Consider the following 17,815-nt stretch of genomic DNA (forward strand, 5'->3'; position numbering starts at 1 on the left):
ATTTTCAGATTACTGTGCTATGTTAATTATTAGGCACAGCAGCCTGAATTTCCATGCTTTTCTCTGGGGATGCAGTGAACCCATGTTTACTTTCAGCTGCCATGGAGCAATTTCTCTTTAATTCAGGAGGGACTTTGCAAACAACCATAAGGTGGAACCCATTCTGTTTCTGTGCCCAAGCTCAGCAGGTGAATATGCAGCAAATTCCTTTAAATGATAACTTGTCTTTCCATTTGGGACAGGAAACATGCTGGAGTCAGTCTCTGTGTGGGTAACCTGGTGCAGGTGTGCTAGTTTTGGTAACCTTGTGTGTGTGTAATACTGCACAGAGGTGTTCTGGGATGTTCTCTGCAGGCTTGGCAGCTGCTCACTCACGTGCCTCTCCCTTGCTGGGCTTTCTTGGAGCTTCCTTGGAGTGACAAATCAGTTTTCTTGTGTGCATTTACATAAAGAGAGAAAACAACTGTGGGCAAACAGTCCAAATTGCTGTAGAGGATACACAGGAAACAAAACCAAGTACTGCTTTTTTTTCCATACTCATCTTTCTCTCATACCCTCTGTAATGATTGCTTGGGCATAGTAAGGGACAGGATCGTGGCCAGTGATGGAGGGATTTGGATGAGACTTCTGATTTTTGGGGTATTTTGGAACATATTTCCAGACATCCATTTCTTTTCCATATTCATTCTCATTCCCTCTGTTCTTCTTTTACTTTTTGACTTACTTTCCTTTCTCCTTATCCTCCTGGGTTGTTTGTCCATTTTCCTTCACTGAGAGTTATGCAGTTAAAAATGTGCTTTCCTTAAACTGACACATGGTTTTTCATAGTTGCACTTTAACCAAGCCTTTTGACTCAAAACCTTAATGATTGTCTCATCCATTCTTTTCTTCTGTTCCTGGAGAAAGTCCTGGTTTCATTTGTGCTTATTTCCTCCTGTCTGTTGTGAGTGGCTTGTTCTATTTCACGGCTTCACCTTCTTTCATGCTCTCGACCTCCGTTCGTCTTCCTTGCTTTTGCATTCCCCTTCCCCTCCGTGGGGGTCTGGTAATAGTGATGGACCACTGCAATTAAATTTATTCCATGTGCCACTGTTCTCCCTGACAAGCTGGCACTGCTCTTCTCCGGTGTTCTCACCTGTTGACTGGCATTAAGGAAGGTCAGCCGGGAGCCAGCGGTTTCAGTGAGATTCATCTGCTGGAGATGACTGAACACATCAACCCCTGGATGCCTCAAGGTATCTCTAAAGCTGGTTGTGCAGCATGGGAGAAAAAAAATCTGTGATGCTGTGATGAGATGAAGACATTCAAGATGGTTATAAGAAATTTCTCCTGTTGTAATTTGATTGTTATTGAGTTTAAATGTCCCATTTTCGGGAGCTGATGAGATGCCTAGGCCGGGATGCTGCCAGCAGACAGCTTCCTCTGAATGCATTTGCTCTTAGCAAACTGGCATGCAGTCAATAGGAATTCCTCTGGATTTACTGCTGCCTGTTGACATCTTACTCTGTTACAGGCAAGTATTTAATCAAAGTTTATTGTCATTCTTTTCTGAGATTTAAGTGGCACATAAAATTTTACGATACGTATAGTATTTTAGATGACAGCTTCATTATTTCCAGTGAATAATTTGGAATGCTACAAGGAGAAATATTGATGGCAAACTGGTAATTGTCATTAAATATGCAGCATTTTTGCAGCAGTCTTGTGCAAAAAATAAATTTTCTGAACTTCTACATAGCAATGCTGAACAATCTGAATTGTAATTCCTTTGCCTTGAGCCTTTTCCCATCATGGAGGTCACTCGAGGCTCCACATGTGTAAAAACCTGAAATTTTCAAAGTAACTTCGCAATTTTTCCTTCTAAATATGAGCATGGTATGGTATTGAATGTCAAGAGGACAATACTTGGTTTGTTATTGAGTTGATCTTTCGATTCCTGCTGCCTGATGGGATTTATATTCTTGCTGCCTTAATTGTGTCCTGTCTAGTGGACATTCCCTCTTTCCTGAGCCAGAGGAGGAACGTCTTTGGCAGGAGTAATTAAAAACTGTGTCACAGGAGGTGGGTGTGATGACAGGTCACTGGGAAGAATGAGACTAAGGCACCAGAGCTGCAAGGCAGTGTGTAAAATAGACAGATGCAGTTTAATATTGGACTGATTCCAAATGAAACTTTCCTGTTGGTTCAGTGACTCAACATGGAGTGTGTTATTCAGGACCATGGGAGTGGCTTCTCCTTCTGGAATGGAAAAGGCAATGAGAAAAAAGTTGAGTTGCTGGAAACAAGACCAAGCTCTTTAGTTCAAGGGGGGTTTTAGGTCAGTCCTTGTTTTCTTTCCACTGTTGGGAAGAATTCAGCTTGCTTTTAGGTGGATTAAAAATTCTACTCAGAATGGTACTTTTCCACGTAGCTTCTCTGTTGCCTTCTTAAAGAATTCAAATGAGGGACTGATACATTAGGTAATGAGCAACTTTGTTAGCAGATATATTTACAAAAATGCCATCCTTGTCTTCTCTTTTGTAATTATTACATCCTGACTTGGAAGAAAATGGATTAAATCTTTCCTATAAAAGGCTATCTGGTGAGTATATCTTGAGTATTTAGCTTTATAATCACTAAACTATTCAAGTACAGGGCAATCAGTTTAAAAAATGCCATTAGAGTTGTTCAGGATGTTTATAATAAAACATTTTGAATAGAAAACTGTAACATTTTTCTTAACTATAGCTTCTTCTAGGAAAGCAAGCATTCAGCAAGGCTGAGAACAATTTGTGCTTAAGGCATGAAATAAAGAGCATGTGAGAGTCATCGCTTTGGCTCCTGGGATGCTGAGGGTGCTGTTTCAATTATTCTACCTCAGGCAGTTCAGAAGTTGTGCCTCACAGGTGGTGGCAGGTAGTTGTGTTCTTGCTCTCAGCCAGCTGCTGACCAACATCCCCAGGTCCTTTTCCATCAGGCAGCTTCCAACCACTCTATCCAGCCTGCCCAGATCCCTCTGCAGAGTCTTCCTACCATCCAGCAGATCAACACTCCCACCCATCTTGGTGTCAAACTTAGTGGGGTGAACTCAATCCCCTTGTCCAGACCATCCAACAGGACTGACCCCAGTACTGAGCCCTGGGACACCCCACTGGTGACTGGCCTCAGGTGGGTGTAATTCAGGTGGCCCCACCACTGTCTGGGCCTGGATGTCCAGCCATGAGAGCCAGTTTCTCCAGGAGAATGCTGTGGGGAGTGGTGTCAAAGGCTTTGATAAAGTCCAGTTAGACACATCCACAACCTTTCCCTCATCCAGTAGGTCGCTCACCCTGTCATAGAATGATGTCGGTTTAAGTTAGGTAGAACCTGCTTTCCATAAAACCACTCTGGCTGGGGATGATTCCCCTGGTTGTCCTGTACGTGCTGTGTGATGGCACTCAAGATGATCTGCTCCATGACTTTCCCTGGTACCAAGGTCAGGCTGCAGGCTTGAAGTTCCCTGGGTCCTCCTCCAGCCCTTCTTGTAGCTGAGTGTCACAACCTCCAGTTACCTGGTACTTTCCCAGATGGCCAGAACTCCTGGTAAATGGTGGAGAGTGTCTAATGAGCTCTTTTGCCAACTCCCTCAGTACATTTATGTGGATCCCATCCAGCCCCATAGAACAGACTTGTGTGTATAAAGATTATAGAAATATCTGGAAAGCTTTTTCAGCATATCTGAGGTAAGAATTACACCTTCCAGGTACTGGGTGGATAGTTTGGAAGCTCTGGAGAATTTAATGTGCCCTCTAAATCTGTGACAGTGTATAAAGCACACTTCAGCTTTATCCTGTACTAGTATTTTTCATAGAAAATGAAAGATTATTGCCTCCCTTTGTAGTATGCAGTAGCTTTCTGAGAATTCTCAGCCAGGCGGCTGGAACAGGAGAACATTCCCCTTCTGCAGTAATAGAAGGCAGTAATTAAACCTGAACACAGCAAGTGGAGCTATAAAGTAAATCAAAGTGAGTGTTGAATTGTACCTCCATGCACCTGGTGGTAAACTCCTTATAACAAAACTCAAAGCGTCCTTTCTTTGCCGAGGAACTGTGAATTGCAGCCTCTGTTTGCAGTGCTGCTGTGGCTGTCACCCGCTGCAAATCCAGCGTGAAAAGAAGTCACGCGGGGTGGAAGGTGAAACTGTTTTGCTCCTTTGCTTCCCTTCCCCACAGGGTGGTTACTCCAAAATACATGGCACCTGGAGGAAGCCACCCCAAAGGGGACCTGTCTTTTGAATGCAGTGGCTTGGGTTTTGTCAAGTCAGATTAAATCCATGGAGAGGCTTTCCTGACTTTCAGCAATGAGGGTTTTTTGATTCTTACACCTGTAGCACAGTCTGGTGGAAAAATTGGGTTGAATTCAGAATTTGGTGAACTTCACGGTGCTCTCTTTGCATAAAGTCGTGATGCAACAGCGATAACCTGCAGTATGGATGGAGGGGTGGGGGGCCTGCTTGCAGGGCCAGTGTCCCATCTCCATCCCTTCTGGTTCAGAAGCCTGTTACAGGCTGTCCATGTGCTTCCTGTCAGTGTCAGTGATGGGAGAGGAGGACAGATGTTTCACCCCACTTCACCAAAGCGTATAATCTCTTGATGCTACTGTTCCATTGACTCCTGAAATCACGCCTGCTCAGGACGCCTCCTCTTATCTGCTGCCGCACAGACAAGCTGTCAAAACGTTAGCAGGGATTTTGACACTGAAGTGACTCGGGAAGACAGCTGGAATAAGGTTTACAGGTTTGTTTGGTGTTTTTACGTTGTTTTTCTCTGAGGATGGTTCTCAGTATTATGTGAGCATCCAAAGCAGCCGTGCTGATCTGGGCTAGTCAAGGGGAATGATGGATCGAGCTTGGTTTGCAGGGGTGCCAGTCGCAGTTCTGAGGGATAGGAGCTGTGTGCAGGGAGTATAGTGCAGAGACTGGGCATATTAAGCCTTTCCTGGTGAGCAGAGGTGTGTACAAAGGAAAGGGAATATAAAAATAAAGTATTTTTAACCATATCTTGCAGTCTGATTGCCTGCTGGATCCGACGCTCCTTCTCATAATACGCTTGAAAAGTTTTATTTGTGCCTCGAGGGCGATGAGCCTGTCTTCATTTAGGAATGCAACTGCAGATAATACCACAGTGCTGCTGACAGCTTTATGTGCTCACAGCCTGCCTCTCTTATTTACTCACTTGTATGTGTGGGGCCAGCAGTTTTTTACCTTCCTACTTATAATTGCATCCCGAGCTGCCTTGTTTCGGAGCCTGTTCCTGTAGTGTGAGGTGAAAGAGCAAGTTGTTGCCATTATAAATTTAATTTTATTTTTTTCTTACATATAATTGAGCCTGAATAGTCATTAGGGTTTTTTTTCCTAGGTTCATAATTAAAGAAACCTCAAAGTAGAGCTTTGTAACTATTATGAGGGCAAAAGAGGAGGTAACGTTTGGTGTGACCTTGTTGTTTATAAACAGGTGGAGTTGAGCTTCTAGAAATTTCATATATATATATATATAGCTGAAAATTCATGAGGATCCAGAAATACTAAACAATAGAACAAAGTCAGTCATGACTGTTCATCGCTTAAAATATATTTGTAAGGTATTAGATGTAATTCAGTGCTGAAAGAGTTATATTTCATGAACTTTTTGTCAATTATGATGGCCTCATAAATTCTGTGTAATTACTAAAATTTCTGGACTTTTTCCTTATTTTAAAAAATAAAAGTGCATTTTTTTTTCTCCTTTTTAAAAACAATAGTTCTCTTTGTTGTAATCCACATGACGTCCCTCATGTGCTTTCTTTTGGTGCTCATTCTGCCAGTGGTTTTGGTTGATAGGTTTTGCTCCAGCAGTCCCCAGTGTCCTACCTTCTTGTGGAAAGAGCTTTTGGAAAGATGCTTCTCATCAGGAGCTCTGCTTTGGTCCAGGTCTTTTAGCTCATCTCCAACAGAAAGTATTTATCCCTTGGATGTGGGTGGTCTAAGTGGTTTATAATTTTGGATCTCTTAGTTTTTAGGTGAGAAGCAAGAGTCAGAAATAAGAGTGGTTCATTCTGGTGAGATTGCAGAGGAAGGACAAAAACATCTTTCAGATACTTCTCTGGCCTACAGGAAAAAGGAATATGACTTCCTTGGGGACCTGCACAATTTTTATTGTGGAAAATAGGTTCTGTAGGTAGGAATTGTTGGAAAATACAGGAGAATTGTCATTATTTCTGATTGAATTCTGTGAATCTGTGAATTATCTCATTCCTTCTGCTTGCCTGCTTCATAAAGTGGACTGCAGTCAAGATGTCACACACCAACCTCTTTGCTTTTCTGAATAAATATTTAAGTTAGCTGTTCAAGTACTACCCTTTCAAGCCTGAAGCCTAAGCACATTCTCTTTTGTAGTATATTCCTCCATGGCCAGGCGAGTGTTTGACATGCAGTTAGTCTGTTTGATGCAGACGGTGGGTATTGACCCAACCTGTGCCTCTCGCCACGTGTCTTTTTTTGTTTGCTCCAGGTGAAGAAGTGCCACATCACCTCTGCTCGGAGCTGCCCCGTCCTGAAGTTGTGGCTTGTGAAATCCCTTGTGCCATGGACTGTGTCATCAGCGAGTGGTCCCCGTGGTCCCCCTGTTCCCACTCGTGCTCCAGTAAAAACGCAGAGGGCACTCAGAGCAGGAGCAGGTCCATCTTGGCCCTTCCAGCTGAGGGTGAGTGGTGAACACTTTTGGGTTAATCACTGTTTGTTCCCTTAAAGAATTGACTTGCCTTCCTCAGCCAAACTGTGTTTAGATCAGAGCCAATCCCAGTTCCACAGCAATGAGGAATAATAGTTAGTGCTTGTCCGTGCATCATACCTGGGGTGTAAGAGATCTTTATGGTCTGGAGTTAATGTGTCACTTAGAGAAATTGTGTCACAGTTCAAAATTATTTACTTCAGACTCTGAATTATTGTCTATTGAGGGCCAGTCTGGGTGTGAATTTGTTTCAGGAGAGCTGCATCCTCTACCAATAAAATTGCTGCATGACACGGACTCATCCTGTGAGTGTCTTTATCTAGGAATATTGTGGTAATAATTTAAAAACAGTGAGCTGTGAAAAATGAGGAAATGGAAAAGGGCCTCTTTATGTTATTTTATTAATGCAGACCTGTCGACCTTCTTGTTTTTCTGTTGCAGCAAGTAAATAGCTATTGATGAATACATGTGATTTCCTCTGGGTCTTCATGGGCACATCTTGTATATGTTTTTTTGCATATTAACATCAGTGATACAGCTATTTACACAAACTATTTTCTGTTAGAAATTTAATCTTCTAGCTACAGTTACCCATGTGGTAATTAATTTATGTGTTGGTTTATCACCTAGGATTTGAAAGTTCTTGAATCAAGTGCATAAAAATTCATAAAATGCAAAGAGGTCCAACAGACTAAAGCCTTGTTGACACAAAAAACCCACTGTTGCCAGAACTGTGCAGTTAATGCAGCAACAAAACACTTTCAGATGCAAATCTAGTTTAGGACAAGCTCTGTTAAGTGCTATTTTGTAAATTATCAGTAAAACCACCTACCGTTTCTAGGACAATGTAAGGACTTGAACTTGCAAACCCTTACTGCTGTGAAAGGTCTGTATTCACATAAACATCCTCCTAAGCACTTGTGAAGAAAATTTGGACCTTTCAGGATGAAAATAATTGTTAATTGAATGATAATAACTACTACTAAAACAGTCTGCGAGCTAGAGAATAATTTAAATGAAAAATACAGTTGGCTTCGTATTTTCCGTGGAAGTAATGGAGTGCAAATAACAGATAAACTTGGAATTATGAAAGTGGAATTGTGGAGAAGTGAATTCTGGAAGTACAGAACCACAGTAATCTCAACCTGAAAGGCACTAAAACTAAAAATGTCCTACTTTGAACTGAATACTTCAGATTTCTCAGGAAGGAATAATTAACTCTTAAACACCTGGGTGTTTTCTGTGCATCTTTAGCAATGGCAATGGGTGTGATGGTTTGCTGTGCAGAGTCACACATCTGTGTAGAGACAGGGGTTGAAATTTTGGAGACTGAATGTGGATTTAATGCCATTGTCACTAAAACAGTGAGGCAGTGTTAAGTTACCTACTTTCTCTACCTCTTTCATACCCAGCTCAGAGCTGGGCCACCAACTGTACAAAGCTGTGGTACCTTTGCAAGGGCCGTTTCGTTTGTCCTCTGTCAGTGCAGGCAGTGTTGGCTGTGGCTCTGCTGTCTGAAGACTTCTGGACACCATCTCACAGGCTGACTTCATCTGAAGCCCTTGGGTCATTTTCTCCAAGCTCTTCACCAGCTCCCAGAATAACCAGGAAGCTGTTGATGAAACTAGAGGGATTTGGTTTTACTTGATTTAAAGCAGGTTTTCAAAGATAATTATTTATGTGGCAAACTTCTGAAAGTTGGTACAAGAGGAGATTGTGGAGCAGGCATTCTCAGAGGGTGTAAAATGAGTTAGAGGAACTGATGAACATCATGTCCATAAAAAGTGTGTACATGGCTACTGGAATGGCCAGGCAGAGGCTACTAGAATGGCCAGGCAAAGTCCTGCTTTCCTTCTGCAAAAGTTGTCAATGAACTGCAGAAAGTGGCCATGTTCTTGTGCTTTCTGTAAAGAGTATCTCCTGCTTAGGGTGTTGCAGGCAAAATGCCATGTTGGATGGACCTTTTGTGGTATTTCTTATTAATTTAAAATTGCCTCATTACTACTCTCTCTTGTTTAGGAGAGCTTCCTTAACATGGATATTTTTCAAAAAAGGCACCTCATTTTTCCCCTGGGAAGTTCAAAATTTAAGTTAAATACTTTCTTTTGATTTTTAATTTTTCTCCCCCTAATATGCACCAAGCATTGTGCCATTTGCTTGCAATGCTTTTTTTCTTTTTTTAAACTTGTGCTCAAACACACAAGAACAATAACTGGTCTGCATTTTTCCTACCAAGTCAGAATCTTCAAGAAATAAGTTACCTGGGGCATTTTCTACTCCATCATCATACTAAACGTTTCTGAGACTGAACACTGGGTGGAACAGTCCCATTTTCATGAAAAGATAAATGGTAATGTGACATGATTATCCAAATCAGCGTGTCAAGTAATTTTTCCCTCTCTTCCTTTTCTCACTGCTATTCATCGTGGCTGCTTGGGGTCATACCTTATTTCGGGAGGGTCAGCCCTGCGAGGCAATAGGCATCCCTTGGAGGAGCAAAATACCTTCATCTCCTGCTCATTTTAGTAGGGCATAAAGGTACTCTGAACCTCCTGATATCTGGCCCCACACTTCAGTTCTTTCAAACTCCGCAGCGCTTTGGCAATGCCCCAAGTTGCCAGAGTCTCCCTCCTGGAAAAGAGAATGGTTTCCACTTTAGTAATTTTTACTTCTTTCTTCCAAAAATGACAATGCTTACTGTTAAATTTCCCTACATTACTCCATAGCTTTTGAGCTGCAGATATCTCCTGCTTTTATGGGATAAATTGAGGCTGCTGGTTGGAGTGTTATACTTTCTGGGGAGGCTGTTCAAACTCATGTACTTCGTGGATTTATCACCAGTTGCTGACAAAGTGCAGCAGCTTAGCAAAATCTTTGGACATGCATTTGAAGGATGGTGCTTCAGAAAAGTAAAGGCTTCAGGAGAGTAAAGGCTTCATACTCAAATCCTGTGTTTCAAGTTTCCCCTCCTTGATTTTCAGATGTGGGTATCATTTGATGCATTCCTCTGTCATTACTGTTCAGCATCTCAACAGCTCCAGTCTTTAAGGCATCACGTGAATAGAGTCCAAATACGAGTTAGAGATGTTCCTCCTTGGGAAATTAGCAAGGAGAATGAACATAAAAATAATGCTTAATTTGTCTTAAACCCTAATTGCATGTTTGCTGAGTGATACTGGCATTTAAGCGGAATTAACTTGGCTGTGTGTAGGAGTTATCAATAAGGTAACTCAGAAATATTCTTTGCCTGTTTCTGTTTCCATTATGCATTGGAATACAATTTTATGCAAGGCTAGTTTAATGGGGAAACAATATTTTAGAAGGTTGTTATTGCAGCCATAAAGGTCAACAGCTTTCTTTAAGCTTTATTTATTTATTTTGATGGTGAAAAAAGGAAAGATATTGTGCAAACCTGACATTTTTGTTTATTTTTTTTTTCCACGTCTCCCTTTTGCCGTATGCCATAAGATAAAACATGGTGTTGTCTTGACCCTTTCCAGGTGGAAAAGCCTGTCCCCCTGACCGAGCCCTGCAGGAACACCGTGCCTGTAACGACCATCCTTGTGTGCATTTCTTCTGGGAAACGTCTCCCTGGAGCTCCTGCTCCGAAGACGTGCTGGTGACCGCGCTCAACTCCACCATCAGCTGGAGCGGAGAAGCCACCTGTGGAGTGGGAATACAGACGAGGAAAGTCTTCTGCATGAAGAGCAGTTCTGGCCAGGTCACACCTAAAAGGTATTTAAAGGAAGGCTGTTAGTGATTATTTATACAACACATGACATGTAAAGGCATTTTCAGTGTGTGCCAGTCTGCGGTGTCGAAAACAGTTTCGTTTCAGGACTAATTCTCCAGGTGCTACCCCATCACTACGAGGAAAGGGGTCCTAATATAGAACAAAACCAGATAGCTACCCCCTTCTTAGCTTTCCATGTAAATCCAAGCAAAATGCATGCTTTTAGCCCTGGAGGGTTTTTTTGCTGCAGCTCCTCTGTTATTCTAATTTACGGTTTTCTGCAAATACTTTTCTGGCAGGACAGGTGTGAGGAAAATGTAAAGTACATCTGAACATAACGTTCATCAATACGTTATTAGCAGTGCTCTAATAAAATAGAAAAAGTAAATAGATTTTGCATTATATTTGCACCCCAATGAGGCAGAACCATATGTGTGATTTATATTGTTCATTTGGTTTATACAGCTTCTGTAATGTGATACCAACACAACAAAATTATGTATTCTGCGGTGTAAATATCCTGAATTTTGCTTTGCTTTACTAAATGAGGAAAATAAGTAGCACAGATGTTTTCCCTCATATAGAAAAATCAAGACATTGCTAATTATTTTTGCACCATTAATGAGTCTAGAGACTTACAACCGAGTTTCATTTCTTATTGTAGCTCTCAAAACAGTCCTGTTCGTATAAGCAGACTGTGTTGATTTCAGTGAAGTTAATTAAAATTCTTGAGGTTAATGAGATTAATTAAATAAAAGAAAAGAAATCTAGTATTCATTTAGATCTTGAATCCACTGATATGCTCTAACTTTACCTAATTAAACATATTGTTTATAGAGCTATATAGTTTCTAAAATAGTTGTTTTCCTCCTCCACTTGTGAGATGGTGTAAGGGGAAATGGAACCGAAGGGGGTAAGTAAACACTTAAGTAGCAGAATCATGATTTTTAGATTTTTTTTCCCTTAGTAGGGATTAGTGTGATATTCCTCTTCCAAATGGGATCATTTTAGGTTGCATGCATTGCTAAATATTTTTGAGTGATTATTTTTTTAAATAGAAACTAATAAGAAATAAAAATAATAATTCCCTTCGTGTTCACCCACTTGATATGCAAGATCTGCCTGATTGTCTCTTTTACGCTCTTAGAGTTTTTATATATAAACTAATTAATATAATTAACTTTGTATTAACTGTGTCTGAAATTTTTATCAAAATATGTGTGATCAAAATATGTTTTTCATTTAAGAGTTAAAAATGAATGAAGAAGTTCACAGAGCTCTTCTTATTATACTGTGCTGTACAACTTTTAAAATAACAATCAAGGCCTCAATCAAAGATCACTTGAAGCTATTTTTATGTTTCCTAGGGGTTGAAAGTGAGGGAATATCACATCAGCCCTTAGAGCCCTGTTGCAAGTAGGTTGCAGTTTGAAAGCTGTTGAATGTTGTGCTAAAACAGGGCTACTTTACAAACATAACTGCTCACTCTCTTTGGTAATAAATATGTCTGTTTTGCTCCAGTGAGCTTTGTATTTTCGTTGTCATAGACAGAGCTACCTTTGGCCTGTAGTCATCAAACTGAGCTCCACAATTTTTAAAAAATTATTATTATTTTTTTTTGTTACCCTTGAAATGTACTAAGTTCACTTGGGCTACGTGAGTGCAAAGGAGAAGAAAAATGAGTTGTGCTGTGACCAGGAGCGATACCTTTGGCGTGGCATTGTGCTCACAGCCCTGCGAAAGTCTTAAGAAGAAGGTCTTTCTCCACAGTTTTAATTTTTTATTACATTTTGTCTTTGTGTTCGGATCAGTAGATGTCCAGAGTCCATCCGGCCTGAGGCCGTGCGGCCGTGCCTCCTCCCCTGCAAGAAGGACTGTGTTGTTACACCTTTCAGTGAGTGGACTCCCTGCCCAACAGCCTGTCAGCCTGGTAAGCCTTTACGAGGTCAAAATTTTGGGAAAAATTAGAGAATTGGCCTAGGAACGTGTGGTAGTTGTAGTTCACACCAGTCTAATAATTTTTAGGGCAACTCCTGGGCATGAGTTTTGGACTTTGGTTGACTTTGAGTTGACGCTGATGTTCTTGTGCAAGTGGGATCACCATCAGCAGATTTGGAGATGTAGATTCTCTCTGCCTGCAATAAGTTTCTTCTGGGTTTCTGCCTCCAAAGTCAGAACTCCAAGTTGCCAGTGTTATATGACTAGACATGGAATTGCTTCATTATATGAAGTGTTTTTCTCTTGACCAACCTTGGTGTACGTACAAGGTTGTGCAAGTAACTCCTGTGCTTTGTGGTTTTTCAAGGACCTTACGTTTCTTTGATCTAGTTGGCTGGGACAAGAAATGTTCAGCAAGGTTCCTTTATAATGATCTAGTGTTGGGTTTGTGACAAATTTGTGTGTTTCATTAATTGTTTGGATGAAAGTCTTCTCGGTTATCAGAATATCAGTTTCATTATTGTTGGTAGTTTCCTTGCCCTTCAAAGATTCTCAGTGGATGCTGCAGCATAGTCCTTGTTAGATTTTACAGGAAAATGAGTTGCTTTCTAAAACAGTGAATCCTGTTTTAATTAGCAATTTATTTTTAGACTTTAAATGAGCTGCCTATGAAGAAGTGGAATAAATTACCTGGTAAATTACTTTGTTTATTAAATAATAGTCTACAATTAAAATGAGAAGAAATTAATTATTTAACCTCCTTGGCAGCATTATCATTTTAATATAATGCTAAATTAAAACTTCTTAGATGGGGGAGTTTACTTTTTGCTAAATCTGTTACTGATATGGCTGCATTGCAAGATTTTTTTTTTTTTTTTTAATTTGCATTGCACAATTAAAACCTCAGCACGGTAATGAAATTTCAAAGCTGCTGTATGTATGTGAGTTGTGAGGGGTGTTGTTTTTTTTTATAGAAAAGTTGTATTTAATGAAAGCAATATACAGATGGTGAATTACGAAGCAGATCAAGCAGGAACAGGTATTGCCTGGCAGATTTAAAATTAATTGTGTACCAGCATAAGATTAGAACTTAGACAAACATGTAATCACTAAATCAGCTTTACACAGAACTTTACCAGTTGAGCTGTTTGTAGTTTATCTGAGAAAATACATCCAGCTTTACTATCTTAACAATAAAAAAGCTGACATTTTCCCTACATTTAAATGTCATCAGACAACCGTCTGTCTTCTGGCAAAAGATTCTCTCCTACCTTGGAAGAGGAGACAGCCATGAACTCAGGGCAGCAACAGATGGACAGACAACATAATTCACCAAAGAACTGCCACTGAATCCAAGCACCTGTTGGGGAGGCAGGAACAGGGGGGTTGTTGCAAGTTATTGATTCTCTGCCATTTCAGATACTTAAAGGTGACAACTGTCTGCTGCAGTCTCCTATAATGTTATCTGTTTTAATGGGTCTTTGAGGATGGATTGAAACAACAGCCAAAGAATCAATAGGGTGGTTTCAGAGTATGACACGCTCTGAATGAGCAGCATGTAGATTTTCCTCTGTCACCTGCTTTAGGGTGGCAAAGGTGGCCTGGAGAGGTAACTGCTTTCAGCATGGATGAGGTGATCTCTGGTCTGTCAGTGTAGATTTAAAACAGAGAGATTAAAAAGAAAACCAAACAACTAACAATAAATAACGTTTTTCATCTTCCTCCTGAAAATGGATGGTACCCGTAAGTACCTCCCTCTCTTCTAGGGATTGGTTGTCCAGGAGGAAGGTTAGAAATTTCACAGTTGCTTAATTCTCTAAGCAGGTTTACATGAAATGTTGGGTAGTAACTGTCCTATTTCTTTCCCTGTACCTTAAATCAGATTTGAAACGAGATGGGGTAAGAGTGGATAAAATGCATAGTGTGCCATGATAAGAAATTCCAGTGACTTCTGCCTTGTGTCAGACAGTCCACGATCTACCATTTCAGTCCTCATAAACAAACACCCAGCCAGAGCTGTTCAAAGTTGAAGTCTAACTCCTTCAAAAGCTCTTATCTGTACAAAAGTACTGGAAAGAGCTCTGATTTCAGTGACTAAGTCCTCAGAATCCTGTGAAAATCTGTCCTTATTTGTGTGTGCAGAGCCTTGTGCTGACCAGACCCTGCCTTTCCATGTGGTCAGGAGCGGAGTCTGAAACTGGATGTTTCCTGTAGAAGCTGGAGCAGATACAGCAAATGTTACAGGAGTGAACAAGAATTTTGTCCCTCCCCTCTCTGAGCACTGGGCAGAGCAACAGGAGTGAAACACTGAGGAGTGAGAGATGCAGGATCCAGGGAGGAATGAGAAGAATGGATTGGTAGAAGGAAAGTAGTTGAATGGCCCTGTGTGTAAGGGAGGAGAATGGAGGCTGATGGCACAGGGAGGTGGAAAAGGCACCCCTGAAATTCTCCAACAGCATTATCTGAGCTGCAGAGTCAAGGACACAGAAGTTAAGATGGTCCTAGAGATCTTGAGGCTTGACTTTTTTTTCAGGAGGGCAAACAGTCGTAGCCATGCTTGAAATCAGCTGAAGCTCAGCTGTAAAAGGACAGTCCTACGCTGTGCTAATACTCTGGAAAAATCAGGCTGCAGCAATTCTAAGTGAAATGTAAAAATTATGCTCATTAACATTTGTGAGGAACGCTATAGAAAAGCCAGTGAGGAAATTCAATTTTGAAAATGGGGTTTGAGTAACGTGCAATAAATGTTGAGGATAATTTAGTTTCTTGAGGTGGAGAAAATTACTGTGGGAAGCTCATTTAGATTTGGTGCTGATTAATAGGAAGGAAATGGCTAAGATTCTAATGGTGGTAGATAATTTGAATGAAAATCGTCACAAAGTGATAGAGTTCACGATTCTTAGAGGGAAGGATGGCAATATCAGCAAGACATTAAGAAAAAAAAAAAGACTTCAACAAACTGCAAAGATTGGTAGCTGCACCTCTTGGGAATGTTTTCTATGCAGGCAGGAGTATAGAAGACCTGGAAGCTACCAAGAAAGCCTGAACAAAGGGCTGAAGCCCTACTGGACTGTAATATCTGTCCTGAAACTGTGCTAACAGCAAGACGGTAGCACAGGGAAGCAAGGTGTGTTTATATGACTTGCAAGATCAAACTTCAAAAAATGAAGAGAAACCATCACACACAGCTAGAGAAACCCTTTCTTATCTTATCATTGGAGTTGTTCAGGGTCTTGTTTCCTCTTGGATTGTTGAATTATTTCACAAAGATTAGAAAGAAGAAATTGAGAATGCAAATTTAAGATAGTGGATATTAGATAACAAGGATTACATTAAGGGATTAAAATTAAGGGGAAACTGAATGAAATGTATGTCCACTACTTTCTGAGAAATGAGGGAAACACAACAAGGGGAATGTGCAGTTGCTGCTGTTGTTTCTTGTCTGCAGCCAGGAGAAGAATGGACTAAAGAGTATTTCCGTTGAGTACATATTCCCATGTCAGTGGGACTGTGTGAATAAAAAGGAAGAAATAAAGTAATTCCAGAGCATTTAGTATCTCTGTTCTGGGTGAGAAAGTCTTAAGGAGTTAACTAAATCTCAGTAGTACCAAGACAAACCAAACTCAGCACTCTCTCCTCACCCCCACCAACTCAAAAAGAAAGGTCAAGAAAACTGTAGATAACTCATCCTCACTTCATTATGTGAAAAGCCACGAGAACAAGTTATTATTCAATATATAAACATTTAAAGAATCAGATTCAAATAACCTGACCAGTAGGGATTTATTGAGAACAAACTGTGCCCAATAAATTTAATCTTCTTTTTTTTTTAACAGCGTAGCTACTCTAATTAAGGGAAGTGGTAGATTTTTAACACATTAAACTTTTATCAGGAAGCTGAGGAATGGTGACTTGAATTAAATCCCTCTTAAATGGGTACTCAGCTGCTTGAAAAATCCTGCAGTGGATATTACTGTGAAAATAGCCTGTCTCTGTCTCCTTTACTGTCTGCCATTGCTTATTGATACACACTGATAAAATCCTGTGAGCTGTCTCTCCAGGCTGAGGAGTCCCAACTGTCCTGATCTCTTGTTGTGTGGCAGATGCTCCAGTCCCTAAACAGTCTCTGTGGCCACTCACTGGACTCACTCCAGTGTGCCCATATCTTTCTTCTGCTGGGGAGCCCAGAACTGGCTGCAGCACCCAGTTGTCTCACCAGGGCTGAGCAGAGGGATAGGATCACCTCCCTCACGGATGATTCTCTTCCTAATGGAGCCCAGGATGCCATGGCCCTTTTTTGCTGCAAGAGCACATTTCTGCCTCACGGTCAGCTTGTCCATCAGGACTCCGTGTCCTCTGCAAAGCTGCTTCCAGTCAGTCAGCTGATAGATGTCCTTCCTCTGTTTGGGATCAAAGTGGAATATGAGCTGAGGGGAGCCCTCCTGGCCCCAATTCCCTGTGATATTTGTCTCAACAGCTTCTGTGCTTGAATAATAACACCAATAGATGGTGCAGAACTGAGAGAGGTAGTAGACATAGTAGACAATATGTTGAGTTATATTGGAATAATGGAGAAATTTCTCAAAATGTGACTTGGGAAGTAAAAACTGATTGCACAAAGAATGGGAAGTGAAGACATCACTACTGCCTCAGGCACCTCTGGAGATACAGTGGACTACAAAATGCATGAAAGTCAGCAATTTGAAATACCAAAAGTCATCCTGGGCCTGTCAAACTCAGGGTCATGTTGTTTGTGACACACCAGAGGTGTCAGTGCACTTTGCCCTGGTGAGGCTGCAGGTGGGATTCCTTGGGCACAGCGTTGTAAGAAAGGGAGCAGTGAGAGGTAATTGAGAAGGACCTATGAAGAACTGGGTTTGGTTAGTTTAGAGAGCAGAAGACTTGAGTAGATACAAACCCTTGCAATTTCATAAAGGTTGCACATCAGGTGGCAGGGATAAACTCCTTACTTCGTGTAGTGGACAGAAGATAGAACAGGGTTAGCTTAATTTACAGGAGCGATGACTTGGGTTAGATTTTAAGAAAAGGCTCTTTGTGAGGCTTTACAGGCACTGAGTCAGGCATCTGAAAAGAGAGTGTAGGAAGCTGTAGAGTTGCCTCAGGTAGTGGCTGTGAAAGAAGCAGGAGAAGGATCACCCTGGATGTTCTTATCCTGTCCCAGGGCAGCAGCCATGGTGAGCAGCCTCAAGGCAGACCCAAAATTCCTTTGCAGTGATCTCACAGTGATGGCACATGTGCCAGTGGAGGCTTTTATTTAAAGCCAGCATTTTTATTGGACTCATACTTTGTGTTCATTGTGTGACTTTTTTTTTAAGTTTTCCTTCTACTGTAATGGATTGTAATCTTGCTGCTGCAGCTTTGCCCTTATCCTGGGCTGGAAAAGCAGTACTTATGATGG

At 41.1% G+C, this 17,815-nt stretch overlaps 1 protein-coding gene across 4 annotated transcripts in view; it reads left to right on the forward strand.

Moving 5' to 3' along the window:
• The window catches only part of THSD7B (thrombospondin type 1 domain containing 7B), a 306,528-nt gene that overhangs the window by 158,594 nt on the left and 130,119 nt on the right, over positions 1-17,815 (forward strand). For 3 of the 4 annotated variants that reach the window (XM_050340404.1, XM_050340405.1, XM_050340407.1), the window contains exons 9-11: positions 6,507-6,698; positions 10,226-10,460; positions 12,270-12,388. In XM_050340404.1, the coding sequence (XP_050196361.1) occupies positions 6,507-6,698; positions 10,226-10,460; positions 12,270-12,388 (546 nt within the window). The remainder of the gene's footprint in view (positions 1-6,506; positions 6,699-10,225; positions 10,461-12,269; positions 12,389-17,815) is intronic. The other variant, XM_050340408.1, reaches the window with a different exon arrangement.

The sequence above is a fragment of the Myiozetetes cayanensis genome, unplaced genomic scaffold (assembly GCF_022539395.1).
Source record: "Myiozetetes cayanensis isolate MyiCay16 unplaced genomic scaffold, myiCay2020 scf9, whole genome shotgun sequence".
Lineage (NCBI taxonomy): Eukaryota > Metazoa > Chordata > Aves > Passeriformes > Tyrannidae > Myiozetetes > Myiozetetes cayanensis.